At 36.2% G+C, this 23,030-nt stretch overlaps 1 protein-coding gene across 2 annotated transcripts in view; it reads left to right on the plus strand.

The window, feature by feature from the left end:
* The first annotated feature begins 3,715 nt into the window (after positions 1 to 3,715).
* Positions 3,716 to 23,030, plus strand: part of OLFM3 (olfactomedin 3) — a 42,474-nt gene continuing 23,159 nt past the window's right edge. The window contains exons 1-3 of one of the 2 annotated variants that reach the window (XM_008583494.1): positions 3,716 to 3,955; positions 14,181 to 14,327; positions 20,308 to 20,463. In XM_008583494.1, the coding sequence (XP_008581716.1) occupies positions 3,827 to 3,955; positions 14,181 to 14,327; positions 20,308 to 20,463 (432 nt within the window). In that variant the 5' untranslated portion in view covers positions 3,716 to 3,826. Of the gene's footprint in view, positions 3,956 to 12,503; positions 13,001 to 14,180; positions 14,328 to 20,307; positions 20,464 to 23,030 lie in introns of those variants that run through there. The other variant, XM_008583495.1, reaches the window with a different exon arrangement.

The following is a 23,030-nucleotide window of genomic DNA, read 5'->3' on the forward strand; positions in this document are numbered from 1 at the left end:
CCGGTCCCGGTCCGGTATGGGTGTGACACTGAGGGTTGCGATCCACTGCCGGTCACGAAAAAAGACAAAAAGGAAAAAAAAAAAAGAATATTCCTTCTTAAATTTTCTATTGTTTAGCAAGCAATCTTAGTCTTCTCATTTTGCCTAAAGTTATACTTCTGGGCCACAATTACCCTATTGACTGGTTATTTTCTGCTGTATTTATGTGGCAATTAGGTTGTTAATGTATTTGACTTTTCATATTTGCCTAGGCTGTGTTCCCCAGAACACGCACATACCACACAAATAGCTCCCAAACTAGGAAGCATATATTGAGCACTAAAGCAATGTTAGACTTTTGTGCTACAAATCAAGGAAAAACTAAAATTCCAACAACAGAATATGCCAGTATTATATCAGGTTACCTATAAGTCTTTCTCACTCAAGATTTATTTGCTTATTAATTATTTATTATATAAGTATATGATGAAGTACTCTCTGTGTAATAAAAAGATAGGCTATCATAAAAAAATCTAATGAATATATATATATATCCATATATATATTTATATATATATATGTAAATCAATATCTTTCAGCATTCTGTGAGCAATAATGCATGATTATAGGTTTTACAGTTGTTGGTCCACTATGAGATTCTTAAAAGAAAATAAGTGTGTAGTCAAGTCACATTTTCTGTGAAATTACCAGATTTAGTAATATATTCACTATTTACTAGTGTTAGAAGTTATTTTTGTTTGTTTGTTTGTTTGTTTGTTTTTAAAGTGTATAGGTAATTAAATCTACGGATTATCTTGAATTAAAGTTTAAATAAAACCTTTGGTAATTTTAAGACTGTATATTCCCAAGTTAACTTTTTCTGTTGCGTATGTGAAACACATTATTTTCACTAGGACATTAAGGTTGTGTGGCCTAGGAAAATTAACTCTTTTCAGAACTCCAGGTATGGGTACATTACTATCCTGTGAATTTCTATGCCACAGGCAACTCATATCGGGCATGTGACAATAAAGTCTATGTTCTCCCTCAAGTCAGACTCCTGTCTGTATTCCTTATTCTGATGAATGACACACATCACCCAAACACCAAGCCTGGAAGTTCCTCTTCCTCACTTCCTACATTTATTTAATCACTAAGGCCTGCCAAGTCTCTTGCAGACCTTTATGGGATCCATCGTTTTGAACATCACTGTCAGTTTTTATTCTAGGACCTCATCATCTCTTGCCTAAACTATGAGAATATACCTCTAGGTGACCTTCTTGCCTCTGATATGCTTTATTCTCTCTGCAACTCCCACCTGTGTATCCTGCATCATAAACATGCCACCAAGTGGTAATTTGAAACATAAAACTAATGACCTCACTGCTCTGCTTTAAACACTTGAATTACATACATGGTAAAGATCAGACACCTTTGAGTGGCCCTAAAACCCTTGAAGCTGTCATAGCCACTATTTCCGGCCTCAATTCTTGCCACTTATTCCATTACCACTCACACTATGCTTGTGAAATTTCTGCAACTACTAGTTTTCTTGCCTTGTTCCTTCTAAATAATAACCTGCTTCCCCATCTGCAAACTAGGACTCAATTTTTAAAATGGAAATCACTTCAGTAGATTATGAGAGTATTGCAAACTATTTAGCTCTTTGCACATTGTAGTTATTTTTATTTCCCACAACTAATAATCATTATAATTTGAGTTTTTCTACTTCAGTGTGTGCCATTTAAAACCTGTTTAAAAACAGCACATTTTAGCTTTTATGTTGTTCATAAACATCACTGAATCATAAACTTTCACCATTGTTGTCTTTAATTCTTTAGTGTAAATGTTTGCATCTCTGGGAAATTGCAACTGGCATTTCATTTGTATTGTTTTTCCTTATTTCTTTCCTTCATTTTCATTTGCAAATAAGAGCGCTGTTTTCCTCTGACATTTAATCCTATATTCTTCTAAAGATGTTATTATTTTGTTGACTGATAGTTCATTAATAAGTATAATTACCATCTGCCACATTGCTTCTTAAATTATCCAGTAATTGCATATATATTAATTTTCAGTTTTAGAAATTAAGCTCTTAAAAAGACACCTCCCCCCCCTTTATTGAAGTCAAGTAGAGTTCCAGGTATATTTTTCAAATGTTTAGATTTATATATCCACTTCGCTTTTTGTTATTACCACATTGTAATACTAATGCAAAATTTCACAGTCCTTTCTATGAATGCTGTGTGTTACTTACTGTTAAGTTTAACACGTAAACTATTGTGCTTTTATCCTTATTGGTTTCTCATATGTCATAATTTTTGAAAGACAAAAAGAAATAATAATCGATTTTCTGGGCACTGTGGTTAAAAAATAAGGGTCAACTGAAATCACGTGGATGTATTTTGAAAGAAGAAAAATGGCCTGCATTTCATGCTACTGGATACAAGGAAGATTTGAGGAGTCTCTTAGCATTCATGCCAGTTTAAAGCTGTTTTTGAGAATAAAGTACACACACACTATAAATATGTATCTCTTTCAATTTTATTAAAGACATTTTCTTTATTTCTCCTGTCAAAACTGTTTAAGAAAAATATGTATCTTTGGCTGATAATTCCAGATACAAACAATTCCAGAATTCTCCTAAGGAATCAAAACAATATTTTTCCTTTTTGTAAACTGATTCCATTTCATTTAATTTTCATTCAGCCATATTTCCCCTTGTTTCTTCTCTCTATATTTTTCTTTTAAAACACATATATTGTATAAGACAATGGGCTCTGATTTATTCCATTCGGGACTTGAAATTTGAATGTGGGCAATTTGTAGTATTTGTAAAAAAAGAATATAATAAAATTACCCATAAGCCCTGGATTCAATATACCACTTTGCCAACAGAGCTCTAATAAACAGATCTCTGAGTTTTAGAGCTGAAATGGGCCTTGGAGAGAATGAAACCCAACCCGCATTTATTGCTGAAAAACCTAAGGAATATTAAGGCACTGGCCAGTCACACAGCTGACCAGAGGAGTACAAGGACTAGACCCTCAGACTTCCTGAGTCTAAACCCTGTACCCTTTTAAATAAGTCTCACATTCTCTCAAGACACAGACTTTCAATATTACTCCCAACGTAAAAATAGAGATAACTGAGCAAAACTGGAAATACATAAAATTTCCATAACAAAAGTTTCTCTCCAAAGCTGCCTGTTTTGTCTGTTCACTTGTAAGGTGCTTCAAGGTAATGTTTGCCACAGGCAATAGCTATTAATCTTTGACTATAATTTTAAAGCAATGATGTTAATTTTAAGTTACTGTTTTAAAAAATTATCTCCTACTCTCAAAATTATTTGCAGACTGTTTTCATACTCTTCCTAAAAGCACTCTGTCCTTGCCCAGAGAAATCTGTAGATATTAAGTTTAGTGTTTGAAATGTGCACTTTGGCAGACCTCCATTTAAAGGTATATTTTTTATGAAGGATAAAGAGCAGCTGATTATACTTACACCCCATAGGAAATGGACTCTGTTGAGTACAGTGGAGCTGGAAAAACTTACATTTCCCCTTCCCTCCAAGCTCTGCTCTGATAATTACCAAAAAAGCCCTATCAAGAGTATTTTGTTTGATGATCCAGCCATGTGTCTGGTAAGGAAGGAAAAGGAAGGGCAGGGCACTTCTCGCAAGGGTGGGGGAGGAGGTTCTGTAAGCTTTCCTGGGTGATTAGAGCTGGGGAAGTTGATCTCTTTTCATGCTGTAGATGAGGAGTGCTGCAGTCACGCCTCCCGCTGCCAGCCAGCCCAGCACCGGGATCTTAATCAGCCACTATGAAAACTCGTTAGCTCCACAGCAATGAGTCCTCCACTGCTGAAGCTTGGTGCTGTGCTGAGTACCATGGCTATGATCTCAAACTGGATGTCCCAAACTCTCCCATCCTTGGTAGGACTGAACACCACGAGGCTGTCGACGCCAGATACCTTAGTAAGTCATTCCTGTGGGTTTGGTCATCTTGGGAAGTAAATGCATTAGTCCAGTGGGCTTTATTTTGTAAATTGCAAAGACTGAGATTTTGCTTCTCTCTATACAGGTCAGCTTCAAAGATATAATATCTATCTGGTAACATTAGTTATGATATTTATTTATGAACACTTAAAAAGTATACCAAAAAAAAAAATTGACTGCTTAAGAAATTAGCTATGAAAGGGAATACTAAACTTATTAAATTTTTAAGATTGAAAAGCTTTAGTTTAACTATATTAATTTGAGGCTTGGAAGAATTCTTAAAGAAATATGTTTTGTTTCTTATTATTTTACTTCTTTTAATGTCTGTAAAATCCCCATAATTTTTTCTACAGAGTATATTTTATCTAATCTGCTCTACTACAGCAAGTTCTTCTTTGGAATGCAATGCCTGTGACTACAATGAATTCAGTCAGAGAAACCAACATCTTTTAAACATAAATGAATAAAAAAAACCTTAGCAATTTAAAGCCTGCCAAAAAGACTTTAAGAGAGCTAAGAAACATGAACAATAGAAAACTTACTTGATAGAAACACCTTCCTGTATTGTTTAATATTTTATAAAGACTTTCTGTCACAGTCTATCTCATGTAGTCTTCATTCACCTAAAATTAATGGCTTTTTAATCCTCCTGACATTCTAACAAATCTGACAGTTTGAAGCCAGGTTTAGTTAGCAACACTATGAAACATTTCAAAGAAAAATAAAAGCTATTGATTTTTTGAATAAAAATTTGCTATTTCAAATAAAAGGAATATCTGGAAAACAATTTCCCTGCTATCAAATGAAAGGTACAGAAACAATTAAGATTTGGGGCTTTTTACTTTTATGTGGGTCACTCCAGTGGATAAGAAAAAGTCAGATATAAAATGAAAAGTAGCCCTCCATTTTCAAGAATTGTTCAAAGTTACTAAAAATAATCAATCAGTGTGTAATTAACTGAGTCTATTTAGAGCACACGTAAGGCACACTTTGACCTGCTTTAACATGTTCACCTTCCTTGGGTCATGTATAATAGCTCAATACCTATGTTACTGAGGGTATTCTCTTTCTTATCTGCATGATGTGGCCTGGTAGAAGTGATGTAAAAGAAATTTGTAGTTATAAAGAAAGCAAGGCATAACATCAATGAACAATTAGAAAACAAATACATTTACATTACATAATATTTACTGAGACAAATCTTTTCAATGTCCCAGTACTTGATTTTTTTCAATGACATAGTTGATGAATTAAATCTCTGAGAAAAAAATGAACCTAAACTAAGAAATTAATGAATGAGTTTTATTTCAGACTTGGCACCGTGGTTCGGAGATGTATATTTTTTGCATATGTTGACATTGGTTTGGTTATTTTCTATTGTTGTTGACTGAAGAGAATCAAATTTCCCAAATAATACATGGTTCTTTTGGGACATCTAGTTATCTTGTAAGTTTAAAGTGAATTAATTTCCTTTACTTTCTGATTTATAATTTGTTGATCAAAAGATGTAAAGCATTGCTATAGGTCTACATATGTTCTGACACAGACATTTCTTACTTTGAATGCCCCCCGCCCCCCGTGGGGGAAAAAAAAAACCCTGAAAAATTCACGAAATGCAGGCTTTTTCTTTTTTCTTTTTTTGGTATACTTTACAGAAGAACAATGTCTATGACATTTCCCTAATTATTCAAGATAATTGCTCATACCTTAGGATCCCCATGGTAGAGAATAAATGAACCCGTTATTTCTTAGATAAAGATCATAAAATGTTAATGCTAGAAAGGTGGGAAGGAACTCAGCAGCCATTCAGCCATTATTTTCCACTATTTTTAGCAGCATAGCCTTCTTTCTTTTGGCAAATTAAATCTTATATAATACGTACTGAATAAGTATTTTTTAATGAAACTTGAAGTGGAAATCCGATATGTAAAACAGGTCATAGGTCAAATAATAAATAGTCAGGGAAGCATTTACTGGGCATCCACCATCTCTTCCCTCCAAACACAATCAATCCCTTGCCCCAGTCAAAACGTCTGCATGGAAACTTGAGAGGTCTCAAGAGTTTACTTGGAACTAGGACCGATCTAATCCAACCCTACTCATTCTGCAAGTGGAGTGACTTACCAGACATGTGTAAGTGTCCGATCAGATTTTCTCCAGCAGGTTGATGGCAGAGTGAAGTGCAGAACCGAGTCATCTGACTATGATCTTGCTCAGGGGAGTCATCTCACCAACACCCCTCTGCTAGTTCTCACCTCGCCTGGCCCCAGGTACTCACTAGGCCCTCTCTGCCCTGCTCAGATTACTCCCCATGTCCCTGGACACCTCTTTCTCTTCCCCTTCTATGCACCAGAACCACCATCCTTTAAAATATCCATCCTCATCTCCTTGGCCTCAGAGTCAGAGAGAAGCTATAAACTCAACTATGTCACAATCCTTCCCAAAGTTTTTGCATTTATAAAGAAGAAGACTTCCTCTGTTGTCATTTTAGTCATTACGGCAAGGTGGTGAAGAAGCCTTTCCAGCTAGGGAATTCTTCCTGCAGCCTCTCACATAATTTCATAAGGGACCCATATTGCTGTTCCCACGTACAGGGCTGGCAAAAACTCATCCTTAGATGGAAGGGTCAACAGGTCCCTGGGTGTAGCTATAAAGTAATAAGCCAGCATTTCTCAATTTTCTCACTGTATGTTCTCACTTTAAACCGTATGGATGGGATAGCCTGAAGTTGTGTATACACCACACAGTAAAAGTGTGTATTGAAATTTGTTTTATGAGTGTTATGTGCAGATGGCAAAAAATGCAGATTTACACAAATATGAACATGGTCTTTAGAATGGTAGTTTCAAATGACCTTAACAAACAAACAAAAAAAGAAGATAGGCTTTGAATCATTAAATCTCAATTAAATCTATTTATGTCAGGAGCCTGTGGAATTGGCAGTGTACATTTGATTGTTTCCAAAGCTGAAAGAGATTTTTAAATTTCCAAGATGCTTTTATCAGTAAATAGTTAAATGCAACTCCTTATTAAGGGAATAAGCTCTCTTTTGTTTTTCTTAGAACCTTGAAACATTCCTTTATCCTTCTTCTTGACCCCGTTTTTTATGTTTGTTTGTTTGTTTGCTTGCTTGCTTGCTTGCTTATTTCTTTTTTCTTCCTTCTAATCTATTGACTGGACCCATAAGCCTCTGGAGGAACTGGTGTCTGAGGAGAGGAAGCCTCATCTCTCAGAAGGCTCAGGCTCCCTCTGGCACTTCTCTGGGATGCAGACTAACTTCCCCTTGAGGCTGGGCTTCTGAGAAGTTCCCCGCAGTGGACTCCACACCAGGAAGAACCTGGAAAAGAGCAATTAAAAAAGCAGAGGACATTCAGCAGACACCAGCTGTTCTCAAACAGCCCTACCGCTGTGGTGGGAAGAGGCCTTGAAGGGACCTGTGGGCATAAGTCACTTGTTTTGCTACATTTTCAAACATATAACTGGCTTCTTCTCATACTTTGATGAGTTAATCAATTTAAAGTTCCAGAGAATAGCCTGAAACTAACTGTCAGTACCCTCTAAGTTTCTTATCCTCAACTGAGCAATGTGATTTTAGTCCTGGATGACAATACCTGATTTCACTGTTTGACTGATTTCACAATATGACTGTTTTCCTTCCCCAATCCATATGCAAAGTCCATTTTGTAATAGAGCAACTACACAAATAAAGAAGGGGATGCAGGGGAGAGAACAGAATGGCAAATCTAGAGAGTGACAGAGAGTGGGATAATAGCCCTTTTTTATAGAAGAATCATCACATGGATAAGAAAGTTGATTCATTCTTGTTTAAGCTCCTGAAGCGGAGGTAGGATCAAAGAGGGAGAATTACAAAGAGAGAAGTTTAGCTCAAGCCCCTCAGCTTCTCACCAGTGAAGAGACTTCTTCCAAAGTAGTGAAATCCTACCATGCGGAGGTCACATGGAAACACAAGGAAAATGTATAGAAGTTTCATCCAGTGCAATAACACGGGACTAAATATGACTTCTAAGATCCTTCCTAATTCTAGGTCATTGTGATTTCCAAAGGTTATGAGTAGAAATGACCAACCCAAATTTGATGATATCTTTGGGGTTTGTTTCTTTGTTATTTGGTATTTGTCATCGTTGTTCTTACAGTATTTTTTTCTTGAAGCCTGGAGGTTTCCTTAAGAGAGTAATATGCATATCTTATTATAGTCCCAAGTATTCCTATAAGCAATACAAGAAAGCTGCTGTACTGTGACATCATTATTAACACATCCTCCAGAACGCAGCTTATTTTAGCGTGGACTGTCAGCATCTCTCTAACGCCTGTCCTCACATCTCTCTTCTCTCCACCGCTGCTGACGCCATTAGCATGCTAACCCACATTTCACTCTCTGGGACTAAACCTATCCTCAGACAGAAAATTGATAAGGGGTTTTCATCACTCAGGTTTCTCCACTCTAAATCAAAGAGGTTTTAATAAATGAATTTCTTTCTGCTTTGTTTCCCCCACCTGTCTACCACTTTTAGTAGTTATATCCTTTACTCCTTTTTGCCTCACTCTGTACATTTATGAAATACCCAGAAACTCAGCATAAAACATAAAATCAAGCAATGTCCGAATGGTTGATTTTCTTCTATTCAGAGGATCAGAATTCCTTTCCTTTGCCTGTCCCTCCACTCGGGCCCTGATGAATGACTGCAGCGCCTTCCACAGGAATGTCTGGTTGCATCTTGCTGGGCCTTTACTGCTAACTGCTCCTCTGGGGTTCCGATGAACCTATTTTCATACTGTTTGGGTAATGCCCTCTACCTACCTGGGTGAATCTGCTCCCATCAACTGCAGAGAGGTGTGTCTCCTCCAGAGCACTGTTTATGGCTATTGGTGAGTGGATGTAAATTGTCTGTCTATATTTATCTGCAAAGGATGAGCATAAGGGACTCTGGGCTGAAAGCTGGAGAAAACTTACTAAATGGGCGACTTGGAAAAAAAATCCTTAAATTCCTTGAGTGTCAGTTTACTTATAAGTAAAATAAGATATTTTCTATTTATAAGGGTAGCTGGTTCAAAAGAATTGAGACTAATGTAAGAGAAGGGATTCTATAAGCAGAAAACCTAATGAAATGCGAAGTGTTTTGATTTATTTATATTTTTACTTCTCAAGCCCCAGGATCCTTCTTTTCTGGTACAAAGTCCCCAGAGTTTTGGCAGAACTCTCACACAGTAGCTTTATATTTATAAAGCATAGCTTTGTAATTAAATTAAGAACAAAAAATCCAGACTTGAAACACAATTGTTAAAATTATTATCTTAATTCTCCTATTTAGAACATCCTTAAATATTTCATGAGTTTTGTAATACTAAAAAGTGCTAAATAGTTTGTTTAGTTCTTCTAATTAACACAAAAGGTTCAAAGAGAACTGCATCATTAATCACTGATTAGTAATGCTTTGGATAGTAATAAACTATATGCACCCTCCAATTCCAAGCACTGGGCTTCACAAGTTCAGAAAATGCTATCAGGGCTATCGTCTTCTCATATGAAGGGGGATTCAAATAACTGTCAGTGCAGGGTGGTGGTTAAACTTCAGACTCTGAAATCAGACTGTGCGAGTACAAATCTCAGCTCTGCCAACTATGCCCTGCATGACCTTGAGCAAGTTCCTTCCTGTCTCTAGGTCTCAGTTTCTTCATCTGTAAAATGGGCAGAATAACATTACCTAGTTCATAGGGTTATTATGATATTCAAAGAAAGTAACATATGAACTGCCAAGTAATGAATAGAGCTCCATAAATGATTACTATTACTATTATGTGAGTTTTATTCACACCTGAATAATTAAAATAATGAGTTAAAGTTGGACCAGGTCTTTTCTTATAAGTATTCAAAAAAAATCTAAATATATCCTTTCATCTGAGATCTTAGTGGGTTTTATTGTGATCCTTTTTTCAATGCCAGCATGGTCTCCCTAAAAAAGCACACTAGAAACACTCATAAAGCTTTCTTTATTTATCACTGACTCCAACACAGAGGTCTCTATCAAAACCCACAGGACTGTCAGTACATCATCTCTTATATTAGATTTTTTTTCTCCTTCAAGTTACCTTTTCCTTGCCAGAAAAGGTGACCTTTTATAGTTTAGATCATTCAAACTAACTCTGTAGTAGAGAAGGTCATGGCTCTTTTCAATGATTCTTACAAGGAGACTACTGGAAGTACAAAGGAGGCTAGAGTCTTTACTTTTATTAAGCTCACATGGAATGCTGAATGAACATTAAACCCTATTCACCTTTCCCACATCCCTAATTCCAGAGAGCGACTGGCACCTAGCCCTGTCATGATATGTTTCACACTCGTTAGCCAAACGCTTGGCAAGTACACATCAATGTTAATACTGCCAGGTTTGATGATCAGTGTTTAAACTGCTGTTAAAATATTTAAATATTATAATTGGCTGCCTTTGCTCTTTTATCCAAAAGCTTAATTTATTCCAGTGACAAGCCTTAATTCTCTGACATATTTGAGACTTATGTCCAATATTAGGAGAAGCCTAGCTAAAACCACAGGGTCTGTGTCCAGATTTATTAATCCCATACTGTTATTCAGTTTAAACCTTTAATTATATCATTGAAACTACTCTGGGCCGGCCCGGTGGCGCACTTGGTGGAGTGCGGCGCTTGGGAGTGCGGCGGCGCTCCCGCCGAGGGTTCGGATCCCATGTGGAGACCGGTTCCCGCTCACTGGTTGAGCGCGGTGCGGGCGCGACACCGAGGGTTGCAATCCCGTTGCCGGTCCCGAAAAAAGACAAAAAGGAAAAAAAAAAAAAAAAGAAACTACTCTGCTAAGCTGTTTCTATCTCCATTCCATAGCTAATCTCTGGATATTTTCTTCTATAATACAAAAAGATAAGATCTTATCTGATTCTAGCAATACATAACTATAAGTACATCTTTCTATTCTAACTGTATATTCAGACATAAATGCTAGAAAGGAGGGGTAAGGGGCGTGGAAAAACAAGAAATGCAAATGAGTCTGATACCCCAGAAATGAAGGGCAGCATAGGAGACTTCTATGAACTACCTAAAAAAGGAGTCAGAAAAGGTGAAACTAAAAAGATAGGTCTGGCAACATTTGCTTTTCATAATAGATCAAGGACAAAGACCATGATACCTTTATGAGTTTCTTGAGTTTATAATTTATAGCTTCCCCCGTATTTGTTCATGGTTGTTGTTGAAATGCCTGTCAGCATTCTGTAGTGATTATCATTACAGTCCTTGGAAAGAAGAAGATCTGTGTGGTGGTTTATGGTACCTGATGAGCTGGGACCTGGGACAGAATGAACAGCAGTCTGTTCTGCTATGAATTCTGGAGACAGAAGACCCCACAGACTATAGCAGATCTGTGGAGAGAGAAGCCTGCCTGGTTCGGCCCTTTTAAGATTTGCTCCCAACCAGCCTAAGCACTCCAGTCTGTAGGTAAACAGACTATCCTAGTGACACTGAGCATTTTACAAAGCAGTAGTCTACTGGCTTCCGTCCACTGGCATGATCCCAACCCTATCTCTGTCCCTGACCCTCAGCCCTTCTCTCATTCTTCCATGTCCTAGCCTGATTCATTAAATACCATATTTTCTAGACTCTGAATTCATCTCCATCTTCTAATTATACATCTCTTCTCTTCTCATACAAGAAACACCTTCTTATCTGCTGAATCCATGGAAACTACAGAAGAAAAGATAGAGGGAGGCTGAAGAATTCACATCCTGGCTGCAGAAATAAGCTCAGAGCTGAGTCAGAAGGAGGCCTATTCATTTATCCATTTCCACAGGAGAAACAAATTCAGATACAAAATGTTGGTTTGTCTATGTAACAATTATCTAGTTTTTTCGATATCCATGTGATTAGTCTTTAAAACAAATGATCTGGATGTTCAGCATCATATCTACATGGCCATGACATAGGAATTAACAGCAGGACTCTAGAGCAGTACTCTCCACAAAGGAGGCCGCATGTGCCTACGGAACGCTCGAGACGTAGCTGTCCAAATTTAGATGTGCACCTGATTTTGAAGACTTAATATCAAAAAAAGGATTAAAAGAACAGAATGTAAAGTATCTCATGACTTTTTCTTTTATGTTGATTACATGTTGAAAGAACATTTTGGATAAGTTGAGTTAAATAAAATATATGCTTTTAATTTTTCTTTAGTTATTTTTTTATTTTTTTTTCCTTTTTTTGTGGTAAAACATACGTAATCTAAGGATTGCCATTTTAAGAATTTTTAAACATGTAATTGTGTGGTGTTAATTACATTCACAATGCTGTGTGACTACTACCTCTATCTATTTCCAAAACTTTTTCATCATCCTAAATATAGACCTTGTACCCATTAAGCAATAGTTTCTCATTATTCTTCTCCTTCTCCCCCACCCCCATTTCTGGTAACCTCTAATCTGAATTTTTTTGGTTTTAATTTATTATTAAAATATATTCTTAAAATTAATTTCCCTTTTTTTCACTTTTTAAGATCTGATTACTAGAAAACTTAAAGTTACACATGTGGCTGGATGTTTCTATTGGACAAGGCTGCTCTAGAGCATCCCGCCTGGCTTCAAATCCCGGCCACCACACACAAGCTGCATGTTCTCAGACAGGTTACCTAATTTTCTCATCTGTGAAATGGCAATGATAATAGTTCCTGCCTCTTAGGGTGCGCCTTTGTACCCTTCTATTAGCAAATCAATGGATATGAGTTGTTCCCTGGAATGGGGCCTGACCTCTAGCAAGGCAGTATTCTTCAAATAAGGCAGTCCCCAAAGGAAGACTCTACTGAGAGCCAAGCCACCAATACTCCCAGCACCTGGAGGAAAGAGTGCATGGGAGGCATACCAACCATCTACAACAACTTCTGTTTGCATAATGGAAAGAAATTTTATGAAAAATTAAGAGAAGTTAGGAAGATTAAACCATCAAGTTTGTTAATACAGACTACTAGTGTGCAGAATTCCAAGCCTAGTCAAGGTAATGTTCTTCCACTGCCAAATCATAAAAATAAGTTTCCTCTATGTACGTTATTTGGAAGTCTGTTGATGTTCTTCCTGAAAAGTAATTAGACAAAAAATAAAGATGCTTATCTCTGTGCTTGGTAGAATACTTGATAAAGCAGATAGGAAATACCCAAATTTCTAATAGCTGAGTATAAGCTAATTGATGAAATAAGACAAATTTCAGGAATTTGAAAGGCAAATAACAATAGTAAACAATACACATTAAATGTCTAATGAATGGTATAGACAATTCTTCAGAACAGTTAAAAATCACAAGGGCTGAATGAATTGATAGTTTGTAAAGGAGGTGTTCCAAGCAGGAGAAGTGAAATGACCAACATACAATGGTAGGAATCAACATGGCATGCTTGCACGACACACATATACCAATTTGGATGTAGTGAAGTTTCCTGTCGAACAGTACAGGAGGTAAAACTAGAAACATAAATAGGAAGCAGGCTGCACTAGAGGAGAAATGCCACCACTTCAAGCTAGAGTACTAGGGAGGTAGGGTAAGTGCACAGAAGTGACTTGGTAACATTAGTTTGGTAGACTGTGCCCCCTAAAATCTCTTTAACTCCCCTGACAGTCTGCATCCTTTCAAAACAATGCTGATCTAATTATTTTTACTCAATTTCATCATATGATATCTTTCCCACTTTATTAATAAGTGGGCCTTCAATACATTGGAAGCTCCTTGGGACAGGGCTTTGCTTAAGAATATCACACATGGATAATAATCAGAAAAGAATATACTATTAATTGCCATTTATTGTTGAGAAAGACAAACTAATAGATCTAACATAGAAAGATTAGTCATATGTGATTAAGTGATTATTAGATGCTACTAAAGTTGCATTAAAATCTTAAAATATGGCAAAAAAAATTAGGAAGTGGTGTGAGATCAACTAACAGTTAATAATACAGAAACTAAAGAGAAAGCTTCTTCTTTTGGACAATGATTAGGAAGGTGTAACTGAAGGATGCCCCACCGCCGATGGAAATTGTTTAATCTTTCTCTTCTAACTTTAAAGAATGAAAACACAAACTTTAATTATCAAAAAAGAGGCTTTGCTTAAAATACCGCAAACTCACATTCTCTTTATCCTATAATGGTGGCCTGTGTTTTGTGTGTTTGCCATTGGTTTCTTCAGACTCAGATAAGTCCCAAAGAAGGGTGGCAGGTGTACAGCTCAGCCCAGGATCCTGATGGGCGATGCATTTGCACAGTGGTTGCTCCGGAGCAAAACCTGTGTTCCCGGGATGCCAAAAGCAGGCAACTTCGTCAACTACTGGAAAAGGTAGGTGTCCTGTGACCCTATGCATATTTTTATTAAAATTTACCATTCCTTGGAAAGGAAATATAATAGAGCAGGTAATGGTGAAGAGTGCCCTGCTGATTTTTATCCCTCTTTTCAAATAAGGTATTTCTGGTCCCTGAAAAGGGTATCTCAGTCTTCCTACTATATTGTTGTATTTCTATGACTTTTTACTTTTCTCATCCTTCCTTTCTTAAGACTCTCTCTCTTCTGTCTCTACCATATGTCTTAATATACAGTCGGTCTCTCTTTAAGTAAAAAAAAAAAAAAGCATGAAGTCTTACTCTGATGCCAGAAATTCAGGCTCAACTCTCAGAATCACACTAGGCTCTTTGAGCTCATAATTTTGGATCCCATTAACAGCCTTGCAAGGAAGTTAAAATAATGGCTTGCAATATGCAAGCTATCTGGACAGATAATGAATAATTCTAAGTACTTATCATCATTTTCTAAGTCATTCCTTTGAACATTTAGCTCTTCAGTTTCATTCAATATCATTCTTTCCATAATTTACTTAAGCTGGATCCATAACAATCAAATGCAGAATGCTCTTGATTTATTCTCTTTTACAGATAAAAGTCAGCTCATGAAAGGTTATTTATGTTTAGTTAAGGGGGACAAAACCAGTGAATGGTTCTTTCAAATTTCCCCATTCATACTTTCACTGTGCTAGGCTGTGAATATAGTGGGACAGCTGGGGTGGCCAGCCTGATGGAAGGATGACAACATGTTTGAATTTTAAATATAATCAGGGATAATAGGATAAATTAGGTAGTATGTGTTCTAGAGGACATCATGCTCAACAATTCACACTGCAACATCGTTTTTAGAATTACCCACACATTGTGGTACTGAATAGGAACTTTATAATAGAAAATTAAAAGAAGCAAGAAAAATGAAAGAATCGAGTTTGTTAATAGAGACACCCCTAGTTTTCACAATTTCCTGTGAAGCCATGGTAACTTTCTTCTTCTTCCATATAATGAAGATAAGTTTCCTCTGTGTACGCTGTTTGGAAGTCTGTGGATGTCCTAAGATTTTAAATTTTTTTTTCATGTTTTTTATTTTGTTTTGTTTTTTGCTTTGGAGGTGGTCTTTCATATTTTATACAAATCTTAGTCTGTTTCTCTTTCCCCTTTCCTTGGAGACATTATCACCTATTGACTCTCTCTTCTTAAGCCTCCTTTTATGGTAAGATTCCATGCTCCCTGCTCCCTCAAAATCTGTCCCCAGGCAAGAGCATATGTCATTTCATTCAAACTAATTAAGCTAGCTAATATGCCTCTTAACTATTAGAAATCATACACATGGATTATGATTATTCTTGGGTGTGGTTTTTCAATCTTGATTTTATTTCTATGAAAAATTTTCAAATATATACTTTAATTTTGTTTGGTTACCAGGGAAATTAATTACATTAGTAAAAAAGACTTCATCTTTTAAATCCACTTTTGCTTTTCTGTTCAATTGTATCTGCCTTCAGATTACTGACATTCTGCACCAATCTTTTCTATGCAGAAATATATTTTTCTACATCAAATACTGTGAGAAACATTTTCTTAGACACCATACCTTTATTTTCTGTATTACTATTTTTTAGTGTAGCGTTGCATACTCTCTCTCTCTCTCTCTCTCTCTCACACACACACACACACAGACACACAGAGACTCAGACATTTCTTTAAAAATTAGTCCAAGAAATTCAAATAAAGTATGAATGTCAAGAAGCAAATAGTTCTTGATACAGATGCAAAATTAAATGTATTTCAGAGCTACGCTAGAACTAAGAATTAGTAAAATAAATAAGGCAAAAAAGTATGAATAGAAGGTTGGTTGAAAGCAATCATGGTTATTAATATGACCATTCCATCTAATATGTAATTTGTCGGAATGGTTTCAAGAAATTCTAGAAAATCTCACCTTTAAAAATTCATCAAAACCTAAATGACAAAAAACAAATAAAATTTATTAACAAAATCTAAGTCACCACAGTTAAAATTATCAAATTTACCATATGATATTTTAATGCCAACAGAGGAAGAGAACATTTTGTGTACTATTTAGTGGCCTGATGGAGGTAAGTAGTATTGCACTGATCCAAAGAAAAGACATCTGAAGTGACCATTCTTTTTTAGCCTGAGCCAGTTCCTTGCTGACTTCTCTACAGTATCACATATATCCAAGGTACCAGACAAACAGGGGAGTGACATGTAAGCAGCCAATTCACTGTTAACCAAAATGATTCATTTAGTCATATAAAAGGGAATACAGTTAATAAGAATAATATTAATAATAATAATTTCTATTATTATTATATTTTTATTATATTTTTATCTACTCCATTCAGTCCTTAGTTATCTTTCTAGGTTGACATAAAAGGAAATTGGTGCTTTTTGAGGCTAAATCTTTCCAATGTCACTCAACCAATAAGTTATGGAGCTATATCAGACGAGTTTCACATTTTCTTAACACAATGTCAGTGTTATATAGAATGCCACTGGTGGTATGTACCCGCTTTTATTTAAGTGATTCTCTTTCAAACATTTTTAACAAGTACTTCAAAAAGTTCATGGAAAAAGCGAATTAAAAGATAATACAAATTTTATCATGAATGGTTTGAAGTCCCCTCGTATTTGTATCACTGAGTATGAAGAAAAATACACTTGGTTTCATGGTATTTCAGGTCTTAGTATGCCAAAACCAAAATTTTTCACTTAGAAACATATTTATTTGTAAACTCTGTAGCTTCTCTGTACAGTTGAAGATGTTCTGCATTGTCTAGGTCAATATTTCCTAAATTGTGATTTTTGGAATATGGTTCTGCCAACATTGTTATCCATAAAATAAGTTTAAGAAACACTGTACATGACACTTTACTCTTGAAGATTTCTAAGCCACAGTTTAATACTAAAAGTTCTGTGAAGTCCCATAGTCAAGAAATATCTGTTTACTTTTGTTATACCCAAGGGTATCCAAACATATTGAATCACAGAACTTTTTTTATCCCTCAAGTAGCCTCCCAGTTAATTACAAATGAGAGTAAAAAATCTAAGCTAATTTCTGTTTAAGTTCAGAAGGGACTCGACTCAGACATTTTATTTGTACAAAGAACCAGGATAAATAAAGAGTTCAAAAGAATTATCAGTGAAAGGGGACAAAGAGCTTGTCTAACTATGTTGCAAGAGTCTAAGCACAGGAACACGTGTGGAAAGCTGCATTGCAGAACATCAGAGACAAGCAGACTAAAGGAAGAAACACAGCAGACAGGTCTCCTTCCTACAAGTACAGTCAGGGTTATCCAGTCTCCTGTATCATCAGGAAACTAAGCCTCCATAACCAGTGGAAAACTAAACTATCCTGGTACAGCCAGCAGCAAAAGCTAATGGCAACCCAGAGTAAAATCCTTCCCGACTAGATAGCTGTATCTCTAGCCATTACCCCAAATGTAGCTCTTATAATTGTACATGGTTCTGAAATATAAAAGGCCACAATCAAGTCTCAGCAAAAATTTGCTCAGTGCATTTTTCCACAACACAAATTAATTTGAAAATTAAGTTGATAGGGTGAATCAGAGGCAAAATTTTTTTAAAAAAAGACTATTTTAACTTTACCCATAATACCTCCTCTTGCCCATTTAAATGGGTAGATAGTTTCTTTACCACAAACAGCTTTTCTTTATTTATGCTTAACTATAAATGAAGTTAGAAAATCGTTTTGAAAGCATTGCATTTATCCACAATGGCATTACCATGCTTTCAACATTGTCTCAGTAATTTTATGCTGCACTAAAGATTTAAAAAAACATTACATTTGCATTTCTGAATATAAGGATGATAGTAAGTTAAGAAATATTTGGTAGTCCTCTAATGTGATAACATAACCAGTGACAGTAGGGAGGAAACTCTCCTTAAAACCTCAAAATTCTAATTACCCATTACTACTACTGAAAACATGGGATAATTTTACACAATAAATATTTATCGAGCACTTATTCTGTGCCTGGTTCTGTGTGAGGTCCTGGAAGTAAAAGATAAGAGTAAGACACAGCTTCTAAGGTGATGGAACACGCAAAGGGAGAGCCACTTCTCTGTCCCCACCCCAAACACACGTTACATAATTAGTTTTGACATAAGCAACTGTGATATGTCCTGAAAAGGCAAGATTCATATAGGGCAGGCCTTTGGGCCAAGGCAGCAAAGGAAAAACAAAAAGGATAATGGATCTTGGCTGACAAGAAAAGTGGAAGAACTGAGGCAGGCCCATGCAGGCCAAGGCAGGAGAATTCACTGCCTTTTTTGAACATTACTGTTCTCGGGAATATCTCAACCACAGGCTCTTCACAACTGGCTGGCCCACTAAGCTTTGTGGCTTTACCTGATGATAGTAAAGTGTCTCTGAACAAATCATCCCTTTGAAATTCACAATTTTTTCAATGAAAATACCTTTTTACTGATTACATAAATAACAATAAATAAAATAAATAAAAAATAAACCCAATTACACTTAAAAATATATAAAACAAATTAATATTCACCTGAAATCTCATCACCACTTTTTCATGCCCATGCTTTCATATATTCATTTATGCAAATAAAATGTACAATTCTATGTAAAAGAAAATATACATACGCTATGTACATACACATATACCCAGGGACCTTTTTCTGCAATATTTATTTTCTTACCTCCCCCTCAGAAAACTAATATTAACAGCCTAATATGTATTCTTCTAATCCTTCCATAACTTTCTTCATTATTTTTTGCTCATATACTCTATTTTCTTTTATATATATGTGTATTTGATTTAGAATAAAAGGATCAAATTATATAAAGATCTTTACATTTGCTTTTCTCATGGAAATCCTTCCATGTTAAGTAGTATTTCTCAAATTTTAATACACATAGAATAGAAACCACTTAGGGATCTTTATAAAATGCAGATTCTGATTCAGTAGCTCTGCAGGGGGTAGGGAGGCGCATCCCGAGATTCTGCACTTCTGACCATTTCCCAGGTGGTGCCAAAGTTATTGCTGTGAAGACGACACTTTGAGTAGGAAGGGTATAGCGATCTATCTTACTCTTTATGTTAATGTATTCATATTTCATTCCTCAATACATTTAACAGTTCCATCACTATTAGAGACTTTCACTTTGTTTTTATGATTTTGCTACCACAGAAATTAGAACAGCCTTTCTCTCATTTCTGCATGCTTTATAGGTCACCTCTTTCCTATTGCTAAATAGCCCAGGGCTCTATGAACTGGAGATGGTGCCATCAGCTTAACGTGTTACTGCCTATTAACGTGATACAGTTGCCATTTTCTAGGTCCCTTAAACAGCGTGCTATCTACTTTAGGAGGTCTCCAGCACTGCCACCACTTGTTTTAGTCAATTCCATCTCACCTTTGGGAGTACTTAGACCCATCATGAAGTAAATGTATTGGAATGCATTCTTGGTCTGCTGGACACTTCACTGGCATCCACAATTGCGACGCATCCCAGACGTATAAGAAGTCAGAATTAGTACTTACAGAAACAACTTATTTTGACATTTACCAGATCGGGGTGTTAGAAGCTTACAAAGTCTTAGGGTGAAAATTCTTTTTTTTTTTTTTTTAATTTATTTTTAACAGATTGGGGTGTTATAAGCTTACAAAGTCTTGGAATGAAAATTATTTTTTTTTAATTTATTTTTCCAATGTATGGAATTCTTATTTATATTCAGTTATTTCTAATGCTAGAATGCCCACTTTTAAAATGTCCTGCCTAGGTATAATTGTGTCTTGTTTAATTTTTAAAATGTTTGTCATGAAGAATTGTTCTGAAAATGTGTCATGTGGCAATGTGATTATAAATTTGGCACTTCCAGCTCATTATGTTAATGCCATTTTTGCTACTTCAGTAGTGATTTTATATACCTTTATGCAGACAATAATGTACAGTAAATGTTCTTGTTTAACAGGTTCAGAACATGTCTCAGTCTATTGAAGTATTAAACTTGAGAACTCAGAGAGATTTCCAATATGTTTTAAAAATGGAAACTCAGATGAAAGGGCTGAAGGCCAAGTTTCGGCAGATTGAAGATGATCGGAAGACACTAATGACCAAGCATTTTCAAGTAGGTTTGACTTCTGCAATCCTGTCAATCCAAATGAGATACTGAGTGCAATGGACAGCCAGCATGGCACTCAGCTGGAAATAACTGTGCATTGGCCCGTATGGGCAAGGTTAAAGACTCACTGGGGACAGCAATCATCTCTCCACTGAAACTGACCATTAGCTGGTAGGAATGCATGGAAGCCTTGCTATAAATAGAGCCTCATCCTCCTGGATCTGGGTGGAGTTCCTAGACAGATTTACAGGCACTACAATATCTAAGACAACGGTAAATCCCAAGGAAAATTAAAATTAAATTATCAAAGTTTTCCTGATGATTTTATGCTTTACTAATATGAGGAGAAATAAAGAGTATATGAATTATTAAAATAGGCAATAATACCTCAATAAAAACATATAGAAAAGAGGGTTGTTTTATAATTTTATACAAATAAAGCCTTTTTCTAGATTTTAAATGGATTATTGGCAATTACCTAGAAAGATTGAACATGGAGAAAGAGTGGTGTTGAGCATGCTCAGAGGACTTTTATTAACTATGTATGACAGAGTCATAAATTCAAAAAAATCTGGGTCTGATAATGCCATTCAAGCCTCTGAAAAATAAGTAATCAGCCTTACTAAGATATAGCACATAGTGTATAAAACACACTGTGGTTGCCCACTTAATAGCTGGTTTTCTCTACCATTTAGGAAGTGAGATTCATTGCTGATGTTGATGGAGTGAACCTGAATTTAAGCACTTAGGGAAGGAAACAAGTGCTTTCTGCACAAATGATGACAGGCAGGAAGCTAGTCAGGGATATTCAAGAGGGTTTCCGCATAGCTCATTTTAATGTGGCAGAAATTTTCATGGTCTTGTAATTTTTTCCAGTGGCACTCAAAAGCCCGAATAGAGAGGTGTAGAAGACAGAGAGCCTTGCACTCAAATGATTTTAAATTTTTATCAGAAGGTCACAACAGAAAAGAAAGAGAGCCAGAAAGTGGAGGGTATTGACAAGGGAGAGGGCTGAAGTGATGAACCCAGGGATTTAAGTTGAAGAGAAGTAAAGCCAGAAGGTTACAAAATTAGGACAATCTAGAGCTAGAAGATACAAAAAATTTAAATATTATTGGAAATGAGAAAATGAGTGAACTGGATGAATAGAAAATTTATGGGAAAATGGTAAATAGAGAAGATATAAGGCTGAGGAGCAAGAGAAATAAATTTAACCAGCATTTATTGAGCAAATACCTTATTATTGCTCAAGGTAGTACTGGGCGCTCTGCTGGATGTGTAGTACATAATCTCTCCTCTGTGAAAGACAACTAACAGACAAGTGAAATGAGGGTGAATAGAAGCATTACTTAAGAGCACAAAGGGAGGAGAGATTAATTGTGTATAGAGAAGATCAGAGGAAGAGTTATAAGATTTGGCAATATTCAAGAAAGCAGTTTTGTATTAATAAACGCCCACCCCCCTTCCTACTCCACTACTAAATTACAGGTGGATCAAGAAAACCAGAAGAGTTTCAATTTCAGTTTTCAATGCTCAGGATTAGTGTATAAATGGTAGAGCAGTAATGTGAACTCGATGATGAGGACATCAACAAAGTAGGAAGTGCAGGCGGAGCTTTACCCAGAAAGGAAGAGACACAAGAGGAGGGGGACTCGGTTGTCTGCTGCAGATGGGCGATGCAGTGAGAATCTGAGAAGCCAAGACGTAACTTGAGGGCACTAGGGCTAGCAGGACCAGGGACACGTGGAGAAGCATGTGCATGTTTGGGAATACTGTGAGAAGAGAGGAAACAAAAAGATACAAAGCTGAGAGAAACCTAAAGAGAATTTGCCTGGTCTATAAATTGCCTAACAACAGCCAGGCTAACAAAACTTAATATTCAGGCAGCACCATGTGACATAATGATTTGGATTTTCGTAGTTCATACAATCCTTGTATATGCTGAAGTTATCTGTCAAAATCCAAATAACAGTAAGAATGATAACAGTAACGATTTTTTTTGCAACAATCACACGTATTCAAGGCACTGTTCTGAGTAGTTCAATTAATTTAATCCTCACAATGGTCCAGTACGGTGGGCACTACTTTTACCTTCATTTTACAGATAAGGAAACTGATCCACAAAGAGGCTGAGTAATTTGTCCAGGGACATATATCTAATATGTATCGGAGCTAAGACTCAAACCCACAGAATCCAGCTCTAGAGTTATGCCTCCTATTACCGATGCTACACTGCATCTCCAAATAATCTTTAGCTCTCTGAATTAAAAATAGCAACAATAATTAGATGCTCAACATATGTTCGTTGAATTTATTTATTCACTGAGTCCTCCCAGGAGTCATTTTGCTCTAGGTGCTCTGGTACCATGCTTAAAAAGAAAAAATGGAACATTCAAAAAGTAAGTTTAACGTTGAAGAACACTTTTAAAAATCCTCCTGTGATACACAATTTTCATCTTATCAAAACACTAAGTAGGTTTTCTTCTCTTGCACTCTTTCAGACGGAAGGCTTATGCCAGGTAACATCCTTAAGACTATAATTCTTGTATGAAGAGGATGTTGTTGGGCAAGAC

This window comes from Galeopterus variegatus, unplaced genomic scaffold (genome assembly GCF_000696425.1).
Source record: "Galeopterus variegatus unplaced genomic scaffold, G_variegatus-3.0.2 Scaffold2940, whole genome shotgun sequence".
Classification (NCBI taxonomy): domain Eukaryota; kingdom Metazoa; phylum Chordata; class Mammalia; order Dermoptera; family Cynocephalidae; genus Galeopterus; species Galeopterus variegatus.